General features: G+C 40.8%; 2 protein-coding genes across 2 annotated transcripts; one reads left to right on the top strand and one right to left on the bottom strand.

Moving 5' to 3' along the window:
- The first annotated feature begins 1,555 nt into the window (after window positions 1–1,555).
- On the top strand, window positions 1,556–2,841 carry LOC143379031 (uncharacterized). Its single transcript, XM_076831325.1, has 4 exons — window positions 1,556–1,724; window positions 1,847–2,169; window positions 2,322–2,521; window positions 2,608–2,841. The coding sequence occupies exons 1-4, from the start codon at window positions 1,651–1,653 to the stop codon at window positions 2,707–2,709; spliced, it is 699 nt and encodes a 232-aa protein (XP_076687440.1). The 5' UTR covers window positions 1,556–1,650; the 3' UTR covers window positions 2,710–2,841.
- Window positions 2,842–3,689: 848 nt separating this feature from the next.
- Window positions 3,690–8,049, bottom strand: LOC143366470 (uncharacterized). Its single transcript, XM_076807583.1, has 4 exons — window positions 7,916–8,049; window positions 6,384–7,391; window positions 5,671–6,034; window positions 3,690–4,560 (listed from the first exon to the last, which is right to left on the bottom strand). Exons 1-4 carry the CDS (start codon window positions 7,922–7,924, stop codon window positions 4,451–4,453), a joined length of 1,491 nt encoding a protein of 496 aa, XP_076663698.1. The 5' UTR covers window positions 7,925–8,049; the 3' UTR covers window positions 3,690–4,450.
- Between the last annotated feature and the right edge of the window lie 9,744 nt (window positions 8,050–17,793).

Here is a 17,793-nt window from a genome sequence, read left to right as displayed (position 1 = left end):
TCGCCGGCCTCTCGCGTTGCCGCAGCCCCGGCTGGTAACAAGAGAATAAGAATACAGAGGTAAGCATTTCTCAAGAGAACTTCAGTTTAGTGGAAGTAGTTTACGATTGGGCGGAGGCAAAGTCATTCGCAGAGATTATGAAGAAAATGGACGTGCAAGAGGGGATTATAGTGCGATGTATTCAACAATTAAGCAAAACGTTAAGAGATGTTAAAAACGCAGCGGTGACTATAGGTGATCCCATGTTAAAGGAGAAGATGGAAGAAGCGTCCACTTCTATCAAGCGGACGTGTTTTCTGTTTCCAGTCTTTAGTAGTTACTACCTATATGTGGTTCAAACCTACTTCTTACATATTTATTTGTTTTCACCTTTTAGCCATAATTTAGGCTTTCAAGTGAGAGCTTATACGCTTTGCAGTCTTTTAGTTCAAGTACAGTCTTATTAGGTGCTATCTGTATTTTGTAGGAAAACATTTTGAAAAAACCTACTTACACATTACATCAGGTACTGATGCCAAACCTGAATGTTTGTCTTACGCGTTATACATATATTCTTTTACTTTATACCTAGCTCATACCTAAAATCAAGTCTCCGAATGAGAACTTGTGTTTTATTATTGAGTTTTGGATTATATATTTGTAATCATCTATGATATGTTTCGTCAGTGTATTAACTTTCAATTGTGACTCATAGAATCTTTTTGCACTTTCTGTAATATAATCATTTAAGTAATTTAAGTATCCTACTTTTTATTATAATATTCCTATAAATATTGCACCGTGAACGCACGTGGCTGAACCACGGACGAGAACTCCGGGACGAGAACTGGTGTTTTAGACATAGAATGGTCGTTGATAAAATAATAGTTTTATTTCTCGAAGAAATTTGTATTTACACACACCGCTGAATGTATGTACTTAACAACACCACTCTTTACTTCCCGAGACACGCTAAGAAAACCGATATTTCCATCGCTGATAATAATCTTAATTAAAAGAGAGACAGAAAGAGAGAGAGAATAACTTCCAAAATTGGCGCGAAGTATCCAAATCCTCGCTAACTTACTAGACCGTTAGTGATCCTCTAGGTAGTGATCGGAAAATGTGTCCGCGTTTTCTATTGGTCGACGCCATTGCTCTCCAAAACCGGAAATAGAGAGAGCAAGTAAATAAGATCTACCAATTGGATTCCACAACATTGAGCGAAAAGTGGGATCAGCAGCAAACTTCATTTAATACTGAGGCGTGTGATCTTTGAACTAAGGAGGGCAGTATTCTTTTAAAATGTACCCGCCGATTTGTGACTTCCGCTTTAGGACAAAATGGTGGACATTTTAACATAGTGCCAAGTGGTGTTTTCCGATAACTACCTAACCAGAAGTCATTTAAGAAGGAACCCGTTTCGTGCATGTAGAATGAGCTCATTGGCTCCGAAAAAGCGTTGGTGGGGGCACAGCCAATAGTGGCTTCTCCCGGCACCAATGAGCGTCAACCTGCGCAGAACTGGTTTAAACTCGTCGGTCGGCAGGTTCCTTCTTAAATGACAGTGATAGAGGATCACTAGTCCATGATATTGACGCATACTCTTTGTGTAACAGCAATTGTATACTTAACCTAAACATGAAGTAAACAAAGGGCTCTTTGACAGTTATGGCAAGGTATTCTAGTGAATCAGATTCGGATCACAATAACAGATATCGAAGAAGACGTAGCAGGAGATCCAGGTAAGTACCATCTTAAAAGGACATGCCATCACTAATGGTGTATGGTTCAACTTATTTCTCACAGTTCTAAATTTAATTTTTCAACCAATAGTTTAACATACTAAAATAACAATTTTTTTCAGATCTTCTAGTTCAGAATCTAGCGATTCATCACCTCATCGAAGAAGATCATCCAAGCATTCAAAAACAAAAAGGAGACATCGGTCACATTCTAGAAGCAGGGGTAGGGATAGAGATCGCAGTCAAAAAAGTTACAAAAGCTCTAGGAACAGTAGTTCAAAAGGTAGAGAGCGGCACAGATATCGTTCTAGGTCACGTTCTTCTGACCGCTCTAAAAGAAGAGCTAGGTCTACTTCCAGAGAAAAGTCCGGCAGTCGTTCGAGTAGTTCACAGTCTAATGTAAAGGCTAGTGTTCTTGAAAAAACTAAAAATATAGTAATAAAAGGTAAGATTGTTATAACGTTACATGTAATTGATAGACACTATTAGAAGTTTTTCTTCGTTTACCTTTATTTGCATTCTATGTAACAACCTGGAAAGAGTTTCAAAACTATTTTACGATAAGATGCAAAACTGACATGATATTATTTTTTATAGATGATTTTCCAATCGAGCCTCGTTTTAAGGAGGGCATTTTGGAGGAAATAAATTCTGAAGGCTTCACGCCTAAGCAATTCTCATCTTCTACTAAGGAAAAGAAATTCAAAAATATTGTTATAGATATTACTGCAGACACTATACAAGTCCCAACAGTGGCTGATGTTCCTTCTGGATCTGAGAGTATCTTCCATTCATCGGTAGTGTATTTTCATATTCGTTTATTCAGTATATAGACAGAATGATATGTGTTAACATTATTTATTACCATTGGATTTGTTTTTAGATAATGATTGATCATGAAGCAAGGTTTGATAAATGGGTGAAAAAATTGTATACGCTTAGGCAAAAGGCTATGGTAGATTTATTACACTCGAATGTGGTTTGATAGTTTAATAATTTCATTTCATAAAATTCAAAAAGAATAAATGTCATTTTAAAAGCAGCTTTCTCCACGTTTAACTGCGTATCCAAACCGAATGTAAATTTAAGAAATAAATCGGATATGAATATTTTGTAATTCCCGTCAGTTCGTATCCAAATATTTATACATCTGCTAATCTTTTAATAGCAGTCAATAATACTATTTATTTGAAATATCTATCTTTCTATACATTTTCTAATTAAACTAAATACTTTTCATTCGTGGTTTAAATCACGCTTCTAAGAGCATTTGTCACACGTAGGAGTTTCCACGTTTGCCGAATTTCATCGTCGTTCGGGGAATTAGTTTATTCGCGACGGCTGTAGTGTTTGATCGGTTCGAAACGTGTACCGTGTTTTCTGACGTTCCTTCGTGCTTTATGATGAAATTTATAATCTTGCTTTCTTAACCTATAGTGTCAATTTAATTAAAAATTTAAAACCGAAATTTAAAAATATTCTCTTTTTTAATATAAACGTAATAAAGATCAGTTTTGAAAAATAAGCGATTTTTTCTAAGAAGTCAGGAGGTGGGGGTCTCTTGCCCCCCCCCCCAGACGCCCATGCAAATGGCACTCGTCGCTTAATGTGGAGACACAGGTAAGAACTTTTCAATATATAATTACTAGTTCGTATATTTATCTTGATGTCATTATGCTTATAATAGGTGTACGTTACAAGTGGCCATTTTCTATCGCGGTTCGAATGTATATATAAAAATTCTAGGTCTAAGGAAGGCATTTTTCATCGGGATAAGGAGAGGGTTAAAGCTATTACTTCATTTTCACATTTTTAACCGACTTCATTTGTATCGGAATCATATTTCAGGGGTGCTACAATGTCGGTTACGTTGCGTAGCACGTACATACAGTGCACACCCATACAATGATTCGTAAGAACGTGTTTACATAGAGTGAAAGGTGTACGAGTGAAAGACTGAACACATTATGGCCTACCGCAGTTTTTATTTATGCGGACGTTCGTTTCTACAGCTACATTTTAAACATCGTTATAATATACATAGTATGATAAATAGTAATAAATAGAAAATGTGTCTTAACGAACGTTAAGAATTAGTGTATACATGTTTATGGTTATAAAGTCGTAGATAAATGGTCGGAAGTTGAAGGAAAAAAAAAGAATGCTATTTCCAATGTTCTGTCGAAGAACAACTTGTTACGTGAGTTGTAAATGTTGAAAGACACGTCGATAGAGTCAACGACGCCGCGTTTGCTAAATCCATTAAACGGCATTGTTGGTATTTATTGCGCGCGCCGTCTTGTCATGAAATGTTATATAGCGACAAACGGTGTGCAACTAACGTCCAACAGCATCGTTTACACCTACGAATCAACTGTGAGGTGTTTACGTGTATGAATAATCATTTCTCTCTTCATACTAATAATAAGACCGCGCCTGAAACAAACGAAACGTTGCGTCGTAGAAGCTTGCTCGTTCTTACGACGAAGCGAACGATCGTTTTCGTCGATCCGCATCCGTGGAATCGAGAATGTTCTAAAACGCTCAAGCACATTAAGCATCGGTACAGAGATTCGATCGTGCCGAATTTATCGTCGCTTAGAAATACAGCCGGGTTTCTACTGTTCCAGGCGGAAACTATCCTATGCATTTTGAAAAACGTTGCCCTATGCATTCCCTTTTCGTAGTACACACGATAGATATATTCACTACTCCTAAATGAATATTTAGTACTGGTATCCTCCGTTGGCCGCGGCGTCACCACCACTACCGGATGGATACCCCCCGTTACCATTACCGCCATTATTACCGCCTGGCCTTCCAGATGGATATCCACCTAAACAAAAATTAGAATATTACAAATTTAAATGCTTCCTGCATTCAATAATGATTTCTAGCATGGGCGTCGGGAGACTTTTCTCCAGGATGGAAGGGGGAGGCAATTTTGGGATGATGGTAGAGAAAAATATGCTACTCTTGCTTTTTTTAACCCATTTTGTAGTGCCAATTTAATTAAAAATTTAAAAATGAAATTTAAAAATATTCCCTTTTTTAATATAAACTTAATAAAGATCAGTTTTGAAAAATAAGGGATTTTTTCTCAAAAGCTAGGGGGAGGGGAGCAACTGCCCCTTTTGCACCCCCCTCTAGACGCCCATGATTTCTAGCATGTTTAGGAAATACTACAAAGTATCATATAAAGCAAATTGAAGAGTGCTTGTAGAAAACACTGCAAGTGTCAAGATTCAAAAAAAGTTTTTTAACGGAAAACGTTTTATATGCCAATGGTAATAAGTACTATAGTATAGAATTTGATTTTTGGCACTTGCAATGTCTTCTACAAGGACTCTTCAGTGTAATAGCATAATTCATGGGAGTATAATAGTGTGTAATAGTTTGATTAATTCTGAAAAATACTGTCTATGAAAAATTATGAATTTGTGTTAACATTTTAACGTAAAGTCTCAGTTAAATGGCACATCATGGGTTTAGCAAAAATGATTCATTTCTAACAGAAATTTTAAATGTGAGGTAGAATATCAATCATTTTATTTTGTCCTTTTGATTCAAACTATGGAACAGTTTAATTTCCTCGACTTATTTGGTTATTGAAATAAATCACTCGTATTTTCTTTTAAAGGACATTGCTCCTTAATTGCGCGTTACTTTCACGGCTAGATTTTTTTGTACTGTGCCAGGGTACACAAGTCTTGAAATATAAAAAGACAAACGCGAAATTTCAATTTCATTTAAAATCAACGTACGATCAAACGTTCTTTTGTAACATTAAAATTCTTTAAGTGGAGAAGACAGCACTGGTGTTAAAATTTTCGCGCACGTGGCATTCTGCAGTACTTTTGAAGTTGTTTTCATGATACTGTAACTGGACACAGTTTCTCCCGTTCCGTGGTTGTAATAAATGAATCGAGTAGTCGTATTCTCTTACCGTCGCCAAAATCAGATCCACCGCCATTTCCACCTGGCCTTCCTGATGGATAGCCGTTGCCACCAGATCCTCCGTTTCCGTTAGGTCCACCGCTTGGGTATCCATTCCCCCCAAAGTCACCTCCGCCGTTGCCGCCTGGCCCACCAGAACCGTATCCCTGGGAGTTTGCTTCGCCTTCGTATCTAATCTGAGGTTTAAATCCATCTTCATCAGCTTCGTACTCAACGATCTGTTTCCTTCCATCGGGAAGAAGAACGTTGAACTCTCCCTGAGCGCGATCGCCGTCTCTACTCTCCGTGTGGCCGTAATCAGCTCCTGACTGCTCGTCCTTCACCTCGTAAGAGAACTCGTATTTCGCTGGTTCCTAAATGATAACGTAGTAGGATGTAGTAACGACAGAATACAGTGGTCAGTGCCGCGCAACAAGCTCTTGCACATTTTAAAAATAGATATTTTTGCAATAGACTTCTGTTTCGTTAACAGTCAATGATACATCTGCTAAAGGTAGCTGGGAATGTAAGGTAGCGTAGGATTCAGGGAATTAGTATTTAGAATTGGAGGCATCGTTTTAGAATGCAATAATTATCGAGTTGGCGGAATGTTATCTATTTCAACATTGGTCTGGGTTAAGTCTCAATAACGAACGACAAAGAACAGTTTTACAACGGGAAAGGTAGTCCGCGTAGGGTGGAATTTTTGCAAGATTTACTTACGTTACTTTCATCATTATCGCCATAACCGCCACCATTGCCTCCTCCATTTCCACCTGGCCCTCCAGAGGGGTAACCACCATTACCTCCGCCATTTCCACCTGGTCCTCCAGACGGGTATCCACCGTTGCCACCTCCGTTTCCACCCGGTCCACCAGACGGGTATCCACCATTGCCACCCCCGTTTCCACCCGGTCCACCAGACGGGTATCCACCATTGCCACCTCCGTTTCCACCCGGTCCACCAGACGGGTATCCACCATTGCCACCATTGCCACCATTACCACCATTACCACCGTTATATCCTCCATTTCCACCACCGTTGTTTCCATTTCTGCCAGGTGGTCCGTAAAGTCCCGATGGCCTTCCACCGTTCCCCTCCGGCGTACCGTAGCTGCTAGATGGTCGCCCCCCGTTACCACCATTCCCGTTCCCACCATTTCCGTTCCCATTCCTTCCCGGAGGTCCATAGGCACTGGATGGCGCACCACCTCCGTTGCCACCGTTATAACCATTTCCACCCTCCGGAGGCCCGTAACTACTGGATGGGCCGCCTTTGCCTGCTCCGCCGTTGCTTCCACCACTATATCCGTTTCCGTTTCCATTTCCGTTCCCGTTTCCTCCACCAGGTGCTCCGTAGGTACTCGATGGCCTTCCGCCTCCCGAGCCTCCGTTCCCGCCGAATCCACCCGACGGCGGCCCATAAGAGCTAGAAGGCTGGCCACCTCCGTTCCTGCCTCCACCGTTCGAGCCAGGTCTTCCATTACCAGAACCACCGCCGTTGTAACCGTTACTTCCGCCAGCAGGCGCTCCGTAGCTGTTGGACAAGCCGCCGTTACGACCACCGTTGCCACTCTGACCATCGAAACCAGGTGGGCCGTAAGTGTTCGACGGACCTCCGCCACCACCTCCGTTCCCGCCCCCGTTCCCACCACCAGGTGGTAAGTACGAGTTCACTGGGGGCTCGGAGCGCACCAGGCTGAGGGCCACGATGAATACTGCCAATCCGATCTATAAATGTGCGACTTAAGCATGTTGCTTGGAGAATTGGTTTAATATCGCGTTGCGATAGCAAGCGGCAAAGTTAAATTGAGAGATGTACGAGCGCTGTGCTCGCCAGTTATTATTTTCCGGTTTCATGAAACATTAATTTGCGACCTTAGCGAACGTTACTCTCTTACCGATATCGCATGGTAATTTCAAGTTACACCTGCAAGCAACGCAATGGGGTTGTTCGATATCCCTGAAATCCCTCGACCATCTAACTTCTGCTCCTCGTTCCCCTGTTTCTCTCCCCATTAACGATACTGATCGTTCGAGTTCTCCATCCCCCTCGCGGACAGTTCCGCGGCGTTAAGCGCGGCGTGTTTCGCGTGTTTCTTTTTCTAGTCTTAAGTAATCTCGGCGCAGAGTACCGCGGCATCCCGACGCGCGCAGACAATGCTCTCGCCGCAAGCTTCTTCGTGTTTGATGCTTATCAGTTGCGACAGATATAATTTCCCTTCCACCTATGCCTCCCTGGCCAGTTTCCTCACCTTAGACATAGCGCTGCGCCGGTGTTGTCTTCTCGTCGAACAATAAACCGCGCCACCGGTTTTCCCTGGTTTATCCTTGAGAAGGTGAGCCTGCCGGATCACGCGAGCTGCTGCACCAGGTACGCCTGCGTGCCTTCTCTGGTCAGGATCTACCTTGACTGTGCACACCTTCCACCGTAAGACGGTGTCGAGGGAATGACAAACTTTGGTTCTAATCCGCTTTATATATCCCCGGGATTCATCTGTGTTTCTAGATCATGGTTTGGCGCAGGCAGTAGGATTTACAGCCGCGGCGCGGTGCAACTGTGTCACGGTGGTGTTGGGGATCAGCCGGTGACGGTGGTGATGGTGAGGAAGAGTGGGACCGTAGCAGCCACCTAGAGTTACGGGTTCGTTCCATATTTCACGGGTTACGAATCCTATATTGTAACGCAACGCGGCGCATCATTAACTCGCAGCGTCTTGCGCACGGAGTGCCGGCTCTCTGTCAGCGACGGCCTGGACGGAGAAGGATGCAGGACCTCGTAAGGATACGGACCTTCTAAGGATGGCGACTTGGGCCTCTCGTCTTCGTTAACAGGCTTGATTAATACTGCGCGCTCGTCCTCGCGCCGGTACTTTCACGAAATTGTTCGATGCCCTGTGCTCTTCCTCCCGCATATCGGCGAATAAGACATTAGGCAACTCTTTAAACGTGCCCGCTAATTACGAGACAACTATCTAATTAGGGGATGGTATGGTCATTTACTGCGTTAAGGAACATGATTAATCGAGTGCCTGTAACTGATAGTTAAATGGACCGGTGAATTTGAATGTCGGGTGGCATAGCAAGGATGAAAAGCTGCCTCGTGCTGGCTAAAGCTACTGGATCTTCAGCTTGGTTTTAACGAAGCAGGCAAGGGTGGTTGAAGTCAGAAGAGTTTAGTGTTTCAGATAGTTTTTCATTAAAGTATTTGTGGGTCGTGTTTCATTAGATTATCATCATGTGTTTGTCATGAAGGTGTCCGTAGTCGGGAAGGTTGTTATATCTTGTTTTAAAAATCGTTTATGTACTGATGGAAGCATTCTATTTCTCGCTAAGATTTATAAGTTCATCTTTGTGATCGAATTTATTCTAGTCGATTTTTTCGAGGCTAAGATCGAGGCTTTAATTGATTACGAAACCAAATGACCAGCAGGTTTAGCGATCGTTTCGTTCATCATCGTTCGCCCCGAAAATGCTGTATCCTCCATGATCATCCATCTAACTTCGCAATCGATAAGTAGCCTTCGACATGAATGTCATGGATTTCATACAGTCCAATTTCTGCATGACTTAATACAGTTTCCATGTACTCTCACTTTGGTATTCTTTTATTATATACATAAGCAGTGTTTTGCTTTGTTGTTACTTTCTCTTTGAAACATGAATGTAAATCTATTTAATGCAAAACTACAGGCATAATTGTTTTTTGTCCAGCACAAACGAATAAAATGTATAAAAAAAATTTATGTTAAACGATTTTACTACAAATGCTCTAAAAACTAAAAAAGAATTATTTTCTTGTACTACAATTTCGATGATGTTTTCTCGCTTTAAATAAAATTGTGGCGCGGGTTATTTCATAACAGAATATAGGGTTTTTTTTCTAGTTTGTTGTGTTTGTGGATATTTTTATTTATTTTTTATATTTTTTAATATTTTTTTCTAGTTTTTAGTGTTAGTGAATTTTTTATAGATTTCTTTTTAATTTTTTATTTTTGGCTCTTTTTTAAATTGTATTGTCATGCAACCTACGCACGCATGCAAAGTTTCAAAACAATTGGATCGGTGGAAGTGGGTGAAAATTGAGTTGCCAGATTTGAACTAAACATACCCCAACCAGACGCCAAACATACAGAGGATCGAAGCTAAGTAAAATCATTTAAAAACCAATCTCGAGAAAGGAATATGAATAACAGTAAAAGTGTCTATATAAAAATTGGATGTAGCAAACCTTATTTCAACTTAAGGGTACTAGGCAGTCGTTTTTGTCAAAGGTGAAGAATTTCTTTTCAATTAATTACAAAGAAGTAAATTGAAGCTGAGACTTGTTCTTTGACACAGTGTTTGCAAGATTTTTGGTCTTTGACACCCTTAAGTCATTCCTACCAGTGTTAAATAAATAATAAAAAATTTCGCCCTTACAGTTGCAGTTTTCGCCAAAAGAAAGATAAATGAGAATCAGTTAATTACGTAATTATCAGATCACTAATTTTCTGACTCGCCGAGTTCAGCTCACTGCCTGAATCGGAAATGAAGACATCCATTAAGTGAATAATTAGGGAAACGAAGGAACATAACGGATCTATTGGGCCTACCTCACTCTGGTACGCTAGAAACATCAGTACCTTGGAAGTTCCTGTATTGGCAACGTCAACAGGCTCTATAAGTCCTCTCTGGCCGCGTCAAACAGGGATAAGAAGACCTTTAACCATCTACCATTTTCACGAAATAACAGATGGCTTCTTCTTCGCGTTCGGCGAAAAAAGCGCGCCGTCTACGCGCGCGGGACGAACCGAAGGACTCTGTAAAAAGCAAGACCCAGCGATTCGTACGGGGAGGGCTCGAAAAGGAGAGATGGCAATTAAACCCATTCTGTCCCGTGCAGTTATGGGAACGAGGCACTTTCTGTCAGCGAGGCTTTCTCAAACGTTTTTACGAAGCACACGTCATTGAAACGCGAAGGGGTTAAGAACATCGCTGCTTAAAATGTACATACGTGAATCTCGATCAGCCCGGATCAATGCATTTCAATCATATCCCTTAGCATAGAATTATGGGTATACAAAGTGAACGGATCGAATGAGCGTCATACACCGACTCCTACCAAACTGCGCGAATCAATTCTGTCGTCCACAAAATAATACGACTTTAATTATAAACTGACAAACGAATTTATCGCGGAGCTGACCCTTGGGTGGCGGTTCGACGTTACATTACAGCAAGGTACATACGCGGGTCGCACCCCAGAAACTGAAAGAAAGTGGCCAATTTCCGGCGATCCCCGGGTCACGCGATCGCGCCCGGATTAATTTCGTCGGACAAGAGCAGCCCGGTTTGCCCGGTTACGCCCGAAAAATGTCCCCCGCGCGCGCGCGATTAGTAGGGCACGCAGAGACAGACGGATTCAGCTGTCCGACGTGTTGTGCACACGCTCGTATCCTGGATGCAGAAAGTTTGTGCAATCAGTGAACTCGTGCTGAATACAGGTGGTGGCAACGTGGGATGTTGGTTAAGATAGGGATACATTATGCAAGATTGCGTCACGGGTTTATTGTATCAGCACCTCATCGTACACGAGTAAGATAGCGCGGCGGGTACCCCGGTGACTATTTTCTTTTTTTTCGCGAACCGAGATTTATAGCGCTGGCGAATCCTGAAATTCGTCTTAATCGGTTTCAGAAACTGCTCCGATCGGTATCTGCGGCCGTGTCCGCTTTATATTATATTAGACGACGGTCTACGTTCCTCCGCGACGCGTTGCGAGACCGGTGGAGGATCTACGTGCATAAATTGCCGTCGCGCAACAACGCCGCGAGATCTATTCAGATTTAATAAATGACCGGAGGCGGACTGTTTTATGCTTGATAAAGCCGATGCACCCGTGGCGTTGATGCATCGCTCGCGAAAAGCTGGCCGCTCGAAATTTATTCGCGGGGACGGCTAACCCTTTTGTACGCGGGCCGGAGGAGGATTGGGAAAAATGGAGAGGAGACGCACGAGCGTGTCGAGCTCCTAAGTTAATTAATACTGTTTAACACCTCGGCTGCCCCCTCGTCCATATACGGTTGACAGTCTCATTTGGCGCGATTGTGAATAATATTAATTAGTCACTGGTTGCTCGTGGCTTGCGGGTGGCATTCGATGCGTTCATTGGTTTTTGTAATTTTATGTACCATATGCGTAACCTGTTTTCGAAGTTTGCTGACGGCGGGCTGAGAGGAGTGTGCTGATTTTGTGAAGTAAGAGGCTCTCCGCACTGTGTACCACTTGCTTATAGGCTTCTTATTACTTCACCGTATGCAATGTAGTAGCTGGTTTGACGAAAGTGAAAGGTCGAGGAAGATTTTGGTTGGAATTTGATCGTGATTTTGTAGGAATCAGCAACCTATTTGCCCACTTTTCACCCATAAGGGATGATACCGAACCCGGGAATTAAAAAAATTCTGAAACTGTGAATATGTAGGGGATTTCCTCCTGGTTACAAGGCGATTTTTGTTTGCTGCCCAAATTCACTCTAAGGGGGTGAAATTAACCCCTGGAAAATTGGCTACCTTCCGATTTTCTGTTATAACTCGCGAACTGTAAGAGATAGAAAGAAAGGTTCGAGACAAATGTTACTTCTTTTAATTAGACCTATCATTTGGTAAAAAAATTATTTTACAGTTCACGAGTTGTAGCACAAAATCGGAGAACAACCGGATTTTCAGGGGTCAATTATACCCCCTTAGAGTGAATTTGGGCAGCAAACAAAAATTGCCATGTAATCAGAAGGAAATCCCCTTCACAAAGTTTCAGAATGGTTTGAATTTCCAGGTTCGGGATCTTCCCTTGTTCGGTACAATTGGAGAAAAACAAGGTAACAGCCCCACGCGGATTTAGAATAATGAACATGGCGTTGAGAATTCGTGAATTATCATCCAGTACAATGGCAGGATATTTGAAGGGTAAAGGGAAAAATAGGGAATGTCACAAAACAGTTTTAAGAAGCAAGGTTCAATGAATCTAATTTTCTTCTTAAATAATTTCTTGTTTTACCTTGACGACAGAAGCTCGAAGCTTATGCTTAGGCAAAGAGTGAGGACATTCCGTGTTTTGTTCCAGTGCAGAGTGAACCTTTCCCTGCGTTTAACTAGTGCCTACACCAAATATTTAACGTTATCTTACAGAGGTATTTGATCTTTACAACCCTTCGTGATTCGACAGTTCTGTAGCCCCAGTTGCCACCGACAAAATATGCTATAAATCGCAAAATTAAGAAAAATGGACATTCCCAGTTTTCCCCTTATCCTTCATTTGAAGAACCAGTGCTGAGAAATTTGCCGAGAATTCGCTGGGGAAAAATAAACAAACCCCTCAACATACGCGACGCTGCTACAGTCACCGTTTAACCCTCGCTTGGTTTTGGAGTAAAACTCGGAAGGCGAAGTTGGAGGATTGCCGTTTAAATGTGCCTCGCCGAAAGCGAAGAAACTAAACGCCCGTTGGAGTAAAAAGACATTATCCAAGGAGAGTAAACGAGCAAAATTGGACCACGTTAAGCCGGAGGAGCTTGCTTAATAGTTTTTCCGATGGTTATCGCTCTCTACGACTGAAAGATAGGGAATTAGTTTCGGAGATAACTGTTGCGCAAGCCAGTTGCCCCGGGTCACGTGCGCGTAAAACTTTTGCAGTTTTGCGCGGTCCGATTGTTTCCTCACGACATCCTGGCGCGCTTCAAACGACTAATTGTAAGCAATTTATTATACTCGTTAGATCGCGCGCTGGAATGCTTTCCTACGCAAACGTAATTCCTCTAATCGCTCCTATCTCTCGGAGGCTTTATGATTTTCTTCTTTCCCTTTCGTCTCTATTGATCCGCTAAGAGCCTTCCGTGGCTCGCAGCTGGCACCTTCGCTACATTCACTCGGCAGAGACAGCGCTAGTTTAGAAAAGCTGCGTGGCGATACAAAACGCACCAATTTGTTCGATGTACCAATCGCGAGCCAGAAAAGTGTGAATAAATAATTAATTTCTTCACCGATCTCTTCACGCACAGGCATACAAGCCGCAGACACCATTTAAGCGACTAAATAATCAGAAACGATAGGATTATAAATATCGAAGCTGCGTTTACGAAATATCCTATCGGACCGGGACCGCTTCGTTTGCAACCGATTTAACCCCTTTCGCCGTTACTTATGCGACTCCTAATCGCTATTTATGCAACCCGCGGCGAAAAATATGGCGCAAAGAGGAGCAGGGGGTCTCGTACGATCCGAGTAACGAATGCACGTTACAAATTTAGCAATTCCAAGCACGTTATCGGGGTATATCACGATCGATGGTCGAGAGTGATAGTTTATCGTCGGGTATGCGCATTATAATGGGATGCATCCGTTCTAAACTGTGGCCATTTATCCCGATGAATCAGAGCGTGCTTTCTCTGGTCTGAGCGAACGCGATATATACCGATTCGATGCACCGGCATAATCGAGGAGTTTCACCACTTCTATTTGATCTGTGAAAGTGTTGGGGAGGCCTGCGGCTGGAGATGAGCGCTCGTGCTACAGTTAGGTAATGTTCCCCTGGCTGATCTAATTTACTGTCCCTACATCGATCTACAACTGTCTCGCCGAATTGCAACATTCGTGCCGTTAACGATGCAACGCGGCCAGACGCTTACACCTCGCTGATATAATGGGAATGACTTATTGCTGGTTAACAATGTTACGCGCTGCTACGTTTTCCACGGGAATGCGGGCTGATCTCTCGCGTGGAGCTGCATATGGAGGGCTGAGAGTCGTAGCGGCGTAAGTCCGAATTTGGACGATTCGCGTTAATAACAGATTTTAAGTCCGGGAGGATCCATCTGTTTACTTTTGCAGAGAATTAAGTTATAACTTCATTCTTCGCGGAGAAATTAGAACATTTCTCTTTAGCAACTAACTTAACAGGAGCAGAGCGTTTCGAAACCTACTGGCGGGCAAGTCCCACCAAGTGTAGTCGCTCTTATTGGAACAACGCACGAAGGGTATAACTTAATATGACGAATGTGCTAACAAGGGGGAAGAAAAGAAAATTTCTCAAATTTTGAAGTATTTAGGTACATATTTATTATGGTAGTATTTTGTAAACGCAAAATATTGTTTCACGAGAAATACCATGCGATTAAGTCACCACTGTGAATCTCCACCCTCCACATTTGCTGCTAAGATTGTGTTTTCAAAAACCGACTTAAAAAAAATAAAACTGCGCCACAAAGTAATAAGTAATTTTTTTTCCTTATTTAATCTATGACTCTCGATATTTTTATGTCGGCGCTTCATCATTTGCACTGTGTAAACCTGGCGTCGATCTTTAAAGATATTCAGAGCCGTAGATTAAATAAGGAAAAAAATTCTTTTGTACTTTTTGGTGCATTTTTATTTTTTTCAAGTCGGTTTTAAGGTTTTTTTAAATTTTTTATTTTTTACTTTTTAGTTACTTAAGTTGCATAACTACATTTATTTCAAGAAAGATGGGTGGGCCTACAAAATAGCTGCTCGTAATAATAATAATGCGAAGTCGGTTAATAAATCGGATTTCTTATTTTTGGTGTAACTTCAAAACTGCTGAACCAATTTTGATAATTCTTTCCCCATGGCCTAAGTTGATTGAAGCTAAAACAAATGCAGCCAGTTTCACGAAAATCGGTCCAGTAGTTACCGAGAAATTCGCGGACAAACATAATACATACAAACACATCGAACTGAGAACCTCTTCCTTTCTCAAGTCGGTTAAAAAGGAATTGCAGAGCTTTTCGTTGGTCGACGTTATCTATTTCCTATGGCTTTCGATTAACTTAAGGGAGGAATCCCATTTTTTCAGCTAAAACATTGCAAAATTTTAGAATTTTTTTAAAAAACTAGTGATCTGATTCATCTGAAATTTGAACCATGTTGCTATGCATCTTTAGAGAAGTTACAGTTTTTTTTATTAATTTTTAAAAATTAATATTGGAATTATGCATAAAAAAACTGCAACATCCTCGAAGATGCATGAAAAAATTATCCAAATTTCAGATGATTTGAATTGGTAGTTTCTTAAACAAAATTCCCTAATTTTGCTACGTTTGTAGCCCCAAAAATAGAATTCCCCCTTAACCCTATTACGGTACCGGGGTCTTTGTTGACCCAGTTGCGATCTTTCCTTCAATTTTTTTTCTAATTGCCAGATAAATACAAAGAAGTTGTTACTCAGTAGAAAGTAAGTGTGTTTCTCATCCGTTGACATTAGGTACGTTAAACTTATAGGTGATGCGAAGATCGTTACATCCTTGTTATTTTAAGGAGATGTATATTAGGTATTGCAAAATTTTATGGCGACGAGTTATTGTGTAGGGTCGACATGTGAGTGTTAGTGGTGGTGTTGAACACTTACATCTGTTCGTTGTAACGAACGACTTCGTGAAATTCAATGCAACAGTGATGTTGATGGTATTTCCCAGGTCCGTAGAACAGATTCAATAAAGGGAAACGTAGTTTTTTCAGATGCCATAGCTCAAGCGAAAGGGATAAAACTTATACTGGAAACTTTGAAGGGACGAAACATACAGGGATACACCACCGCAATTAATAATAAAAATTCGTGTTTATTATGTTTGAACACTTCGTAGATGTTCCTCTCCGATTCTATCTATAATTATTTTCGAGCTTGAAAATGGTAAATAGAAATTCTTGCACGTTGCCTATTTTTCAGTTGAATAGGTTCTCAGTAACATCTTTGTAACTTTTGAATCCGTAGCCTGATTTTCAATTTGAAGGGAGGAAGGGCAACTACTTGGTCAGCGAAACAGAAGCTTCGTATTAAAAATACGAATAATTTACAAGTACTGAAGTAAATATTTATTGAAAACAATCACGTTTTCCTTTTCATCGATCGATCGCCTATTTTACGATTAAGAAATCATGCGAAGGTTCAGCAGAGGATCCCTCTTAATGCGCCAGCTGAAAGAACATGTCGAGTGCAAAAGGTTAATTTCTATAATCTCGCGTTGAGCAACACTTGGGACAAGCATTCTTGTACTCGAAGGCAGTGAAATTATATTAGTTGCCGCTAACGTGTATAAATCGAGAATTATCGTTACCTTTGTCTGCCTCACAGCTTGCAGTCATCATCGTGTATCATCCTCCATAGAGAATGCAGCGTCGACTGTCTTGTAGCCAATGTAAAATCCTTCTTCATTCTCTTAATATGGAGTTCAAGGTAGCGTTCGATAAAAAAAAAAGTAATCGAGCTGTCTCGAAAGGGATACACGTCAGGATGAAAAAAATTAAGGTTGAATTTTCAATTCGCTGATTAACGAGCTGGACATTCAGAGAGGATTTGATACTTGGAAGTTTGGAACTGACCATGTTACCTGCTGTATTTTGAATTAAGGGGTCATTTAACTTTGCTTGGCCGAAAAAATTGAGCTATTTTTAAAGATTTTTTTCTCAGTAAATATAATGAAAGAAATCTTTTTGGAACTTATTAAGCTATTCTTGTATTGCACAAAAACAATTTGAAAAGATTTTTTAATTTGTTTTAAATGTTTTCTTATAGCGTCAATATGGCACCTAAGAAAATATACGTTCGTGGCGCAGGTGATTTCCCCACTCAAGCTTATCTGAAACAAAAATTCGAAAAGATTCTTAATCTGTATGAGTATCGCTATCACTCGTACCTCAGTCAACAATTTTTGTCAAAGAATAACCGAGAAAAACAGTGTTTTGTCAATTTTTTTCAAACTGGCGCTATTTTGTTAGTTTTCAACAAAAATTGTTAATCGGGCGATAGCAACTTTCATACAGATTAAGCATCTTTTCGATTTTTTTTTCAGATTAGCCTGAATGGGGAAATACTTTTTTTTATGTGCCATATTGACGCTGTAAAAAAACATTTAAAACAGATTAAAATAATTCTTTTCAATTTCTTTTTTTACTGAGAAAAAAATCTTTAAATATAGCTTAATTCTTCGTCCGATCAAAGTAGAATGACCTCTTAAAATATAGCAATAAGTAGTGATATTCTATGGAACATACGTTTATCTTTTTAAGCAGTTTCTACTTAACATTTAATTAAGATTAAATGTAATTAAATCTTCATTAAGTATAGAGAATTCAGATTTCTGCAA

This window comes from Andrena cerasifolii, chromosome 2 (genome assembly GCF_050908995.1).
Source record: "Andrena cerasifolii isolate SP2316 chromosome 2, iyAndCera1_principal, whole genome shotgun sequence".
NCBI classification, from domain to species: Eukaryota; Metazoa; Arthropoda; class Insecta; order Hymenoptera; family Andrenidae; genus Andrena; species Andrena cerasifolii.
The sequence above is the reverse complement of the archived record's forward strand: the minus strand, read 5'-3'. Positions and strand labels throughout refer to the sequence as shown.

Excerpts from the sequence above, each read along its gene's own strand:
- LOC143379031 (XM_076831325.1), top strand. The coding sequence starts at position 1,651 with ATGGCAAGGTATTCTAGTGAATCAGATTCGGATCACAATAACAGATAT. Across the intron at positions 2,170-2,321 it reads TAAAAATATAGTAATAAAAG|ATGATTTTCCAATCGAGCCT; the intron begins GTAAGATTGTTA and ends TATTTTTTATAG. Across the intron at positions 2,522-2,607 it reads AGAGTATCTTCCATTCATCG|ATAATGATTGATCATGAAGC; the intron begins GTAGTGTATTTT and ends ATTTGTTTTTAG.
- LOC143366470 (XM_076807583.1), bottom strand. Across the intron at positions 6,035-6,383 it reads GCGATAATGATGAAAGTAAC|GAACCAGCGAAATACGAGTT; the intron begins GTAAGTAAATCT and ends GTTATCATTTAG. Across the intron at positions 4,561-5,670 it reads TGGATCTGATTTTGGCGACG|GTGGATATCCATCTGGAAGG; the intron begins GTAAGAGAATAC and ends ATTTTTGTTTAG.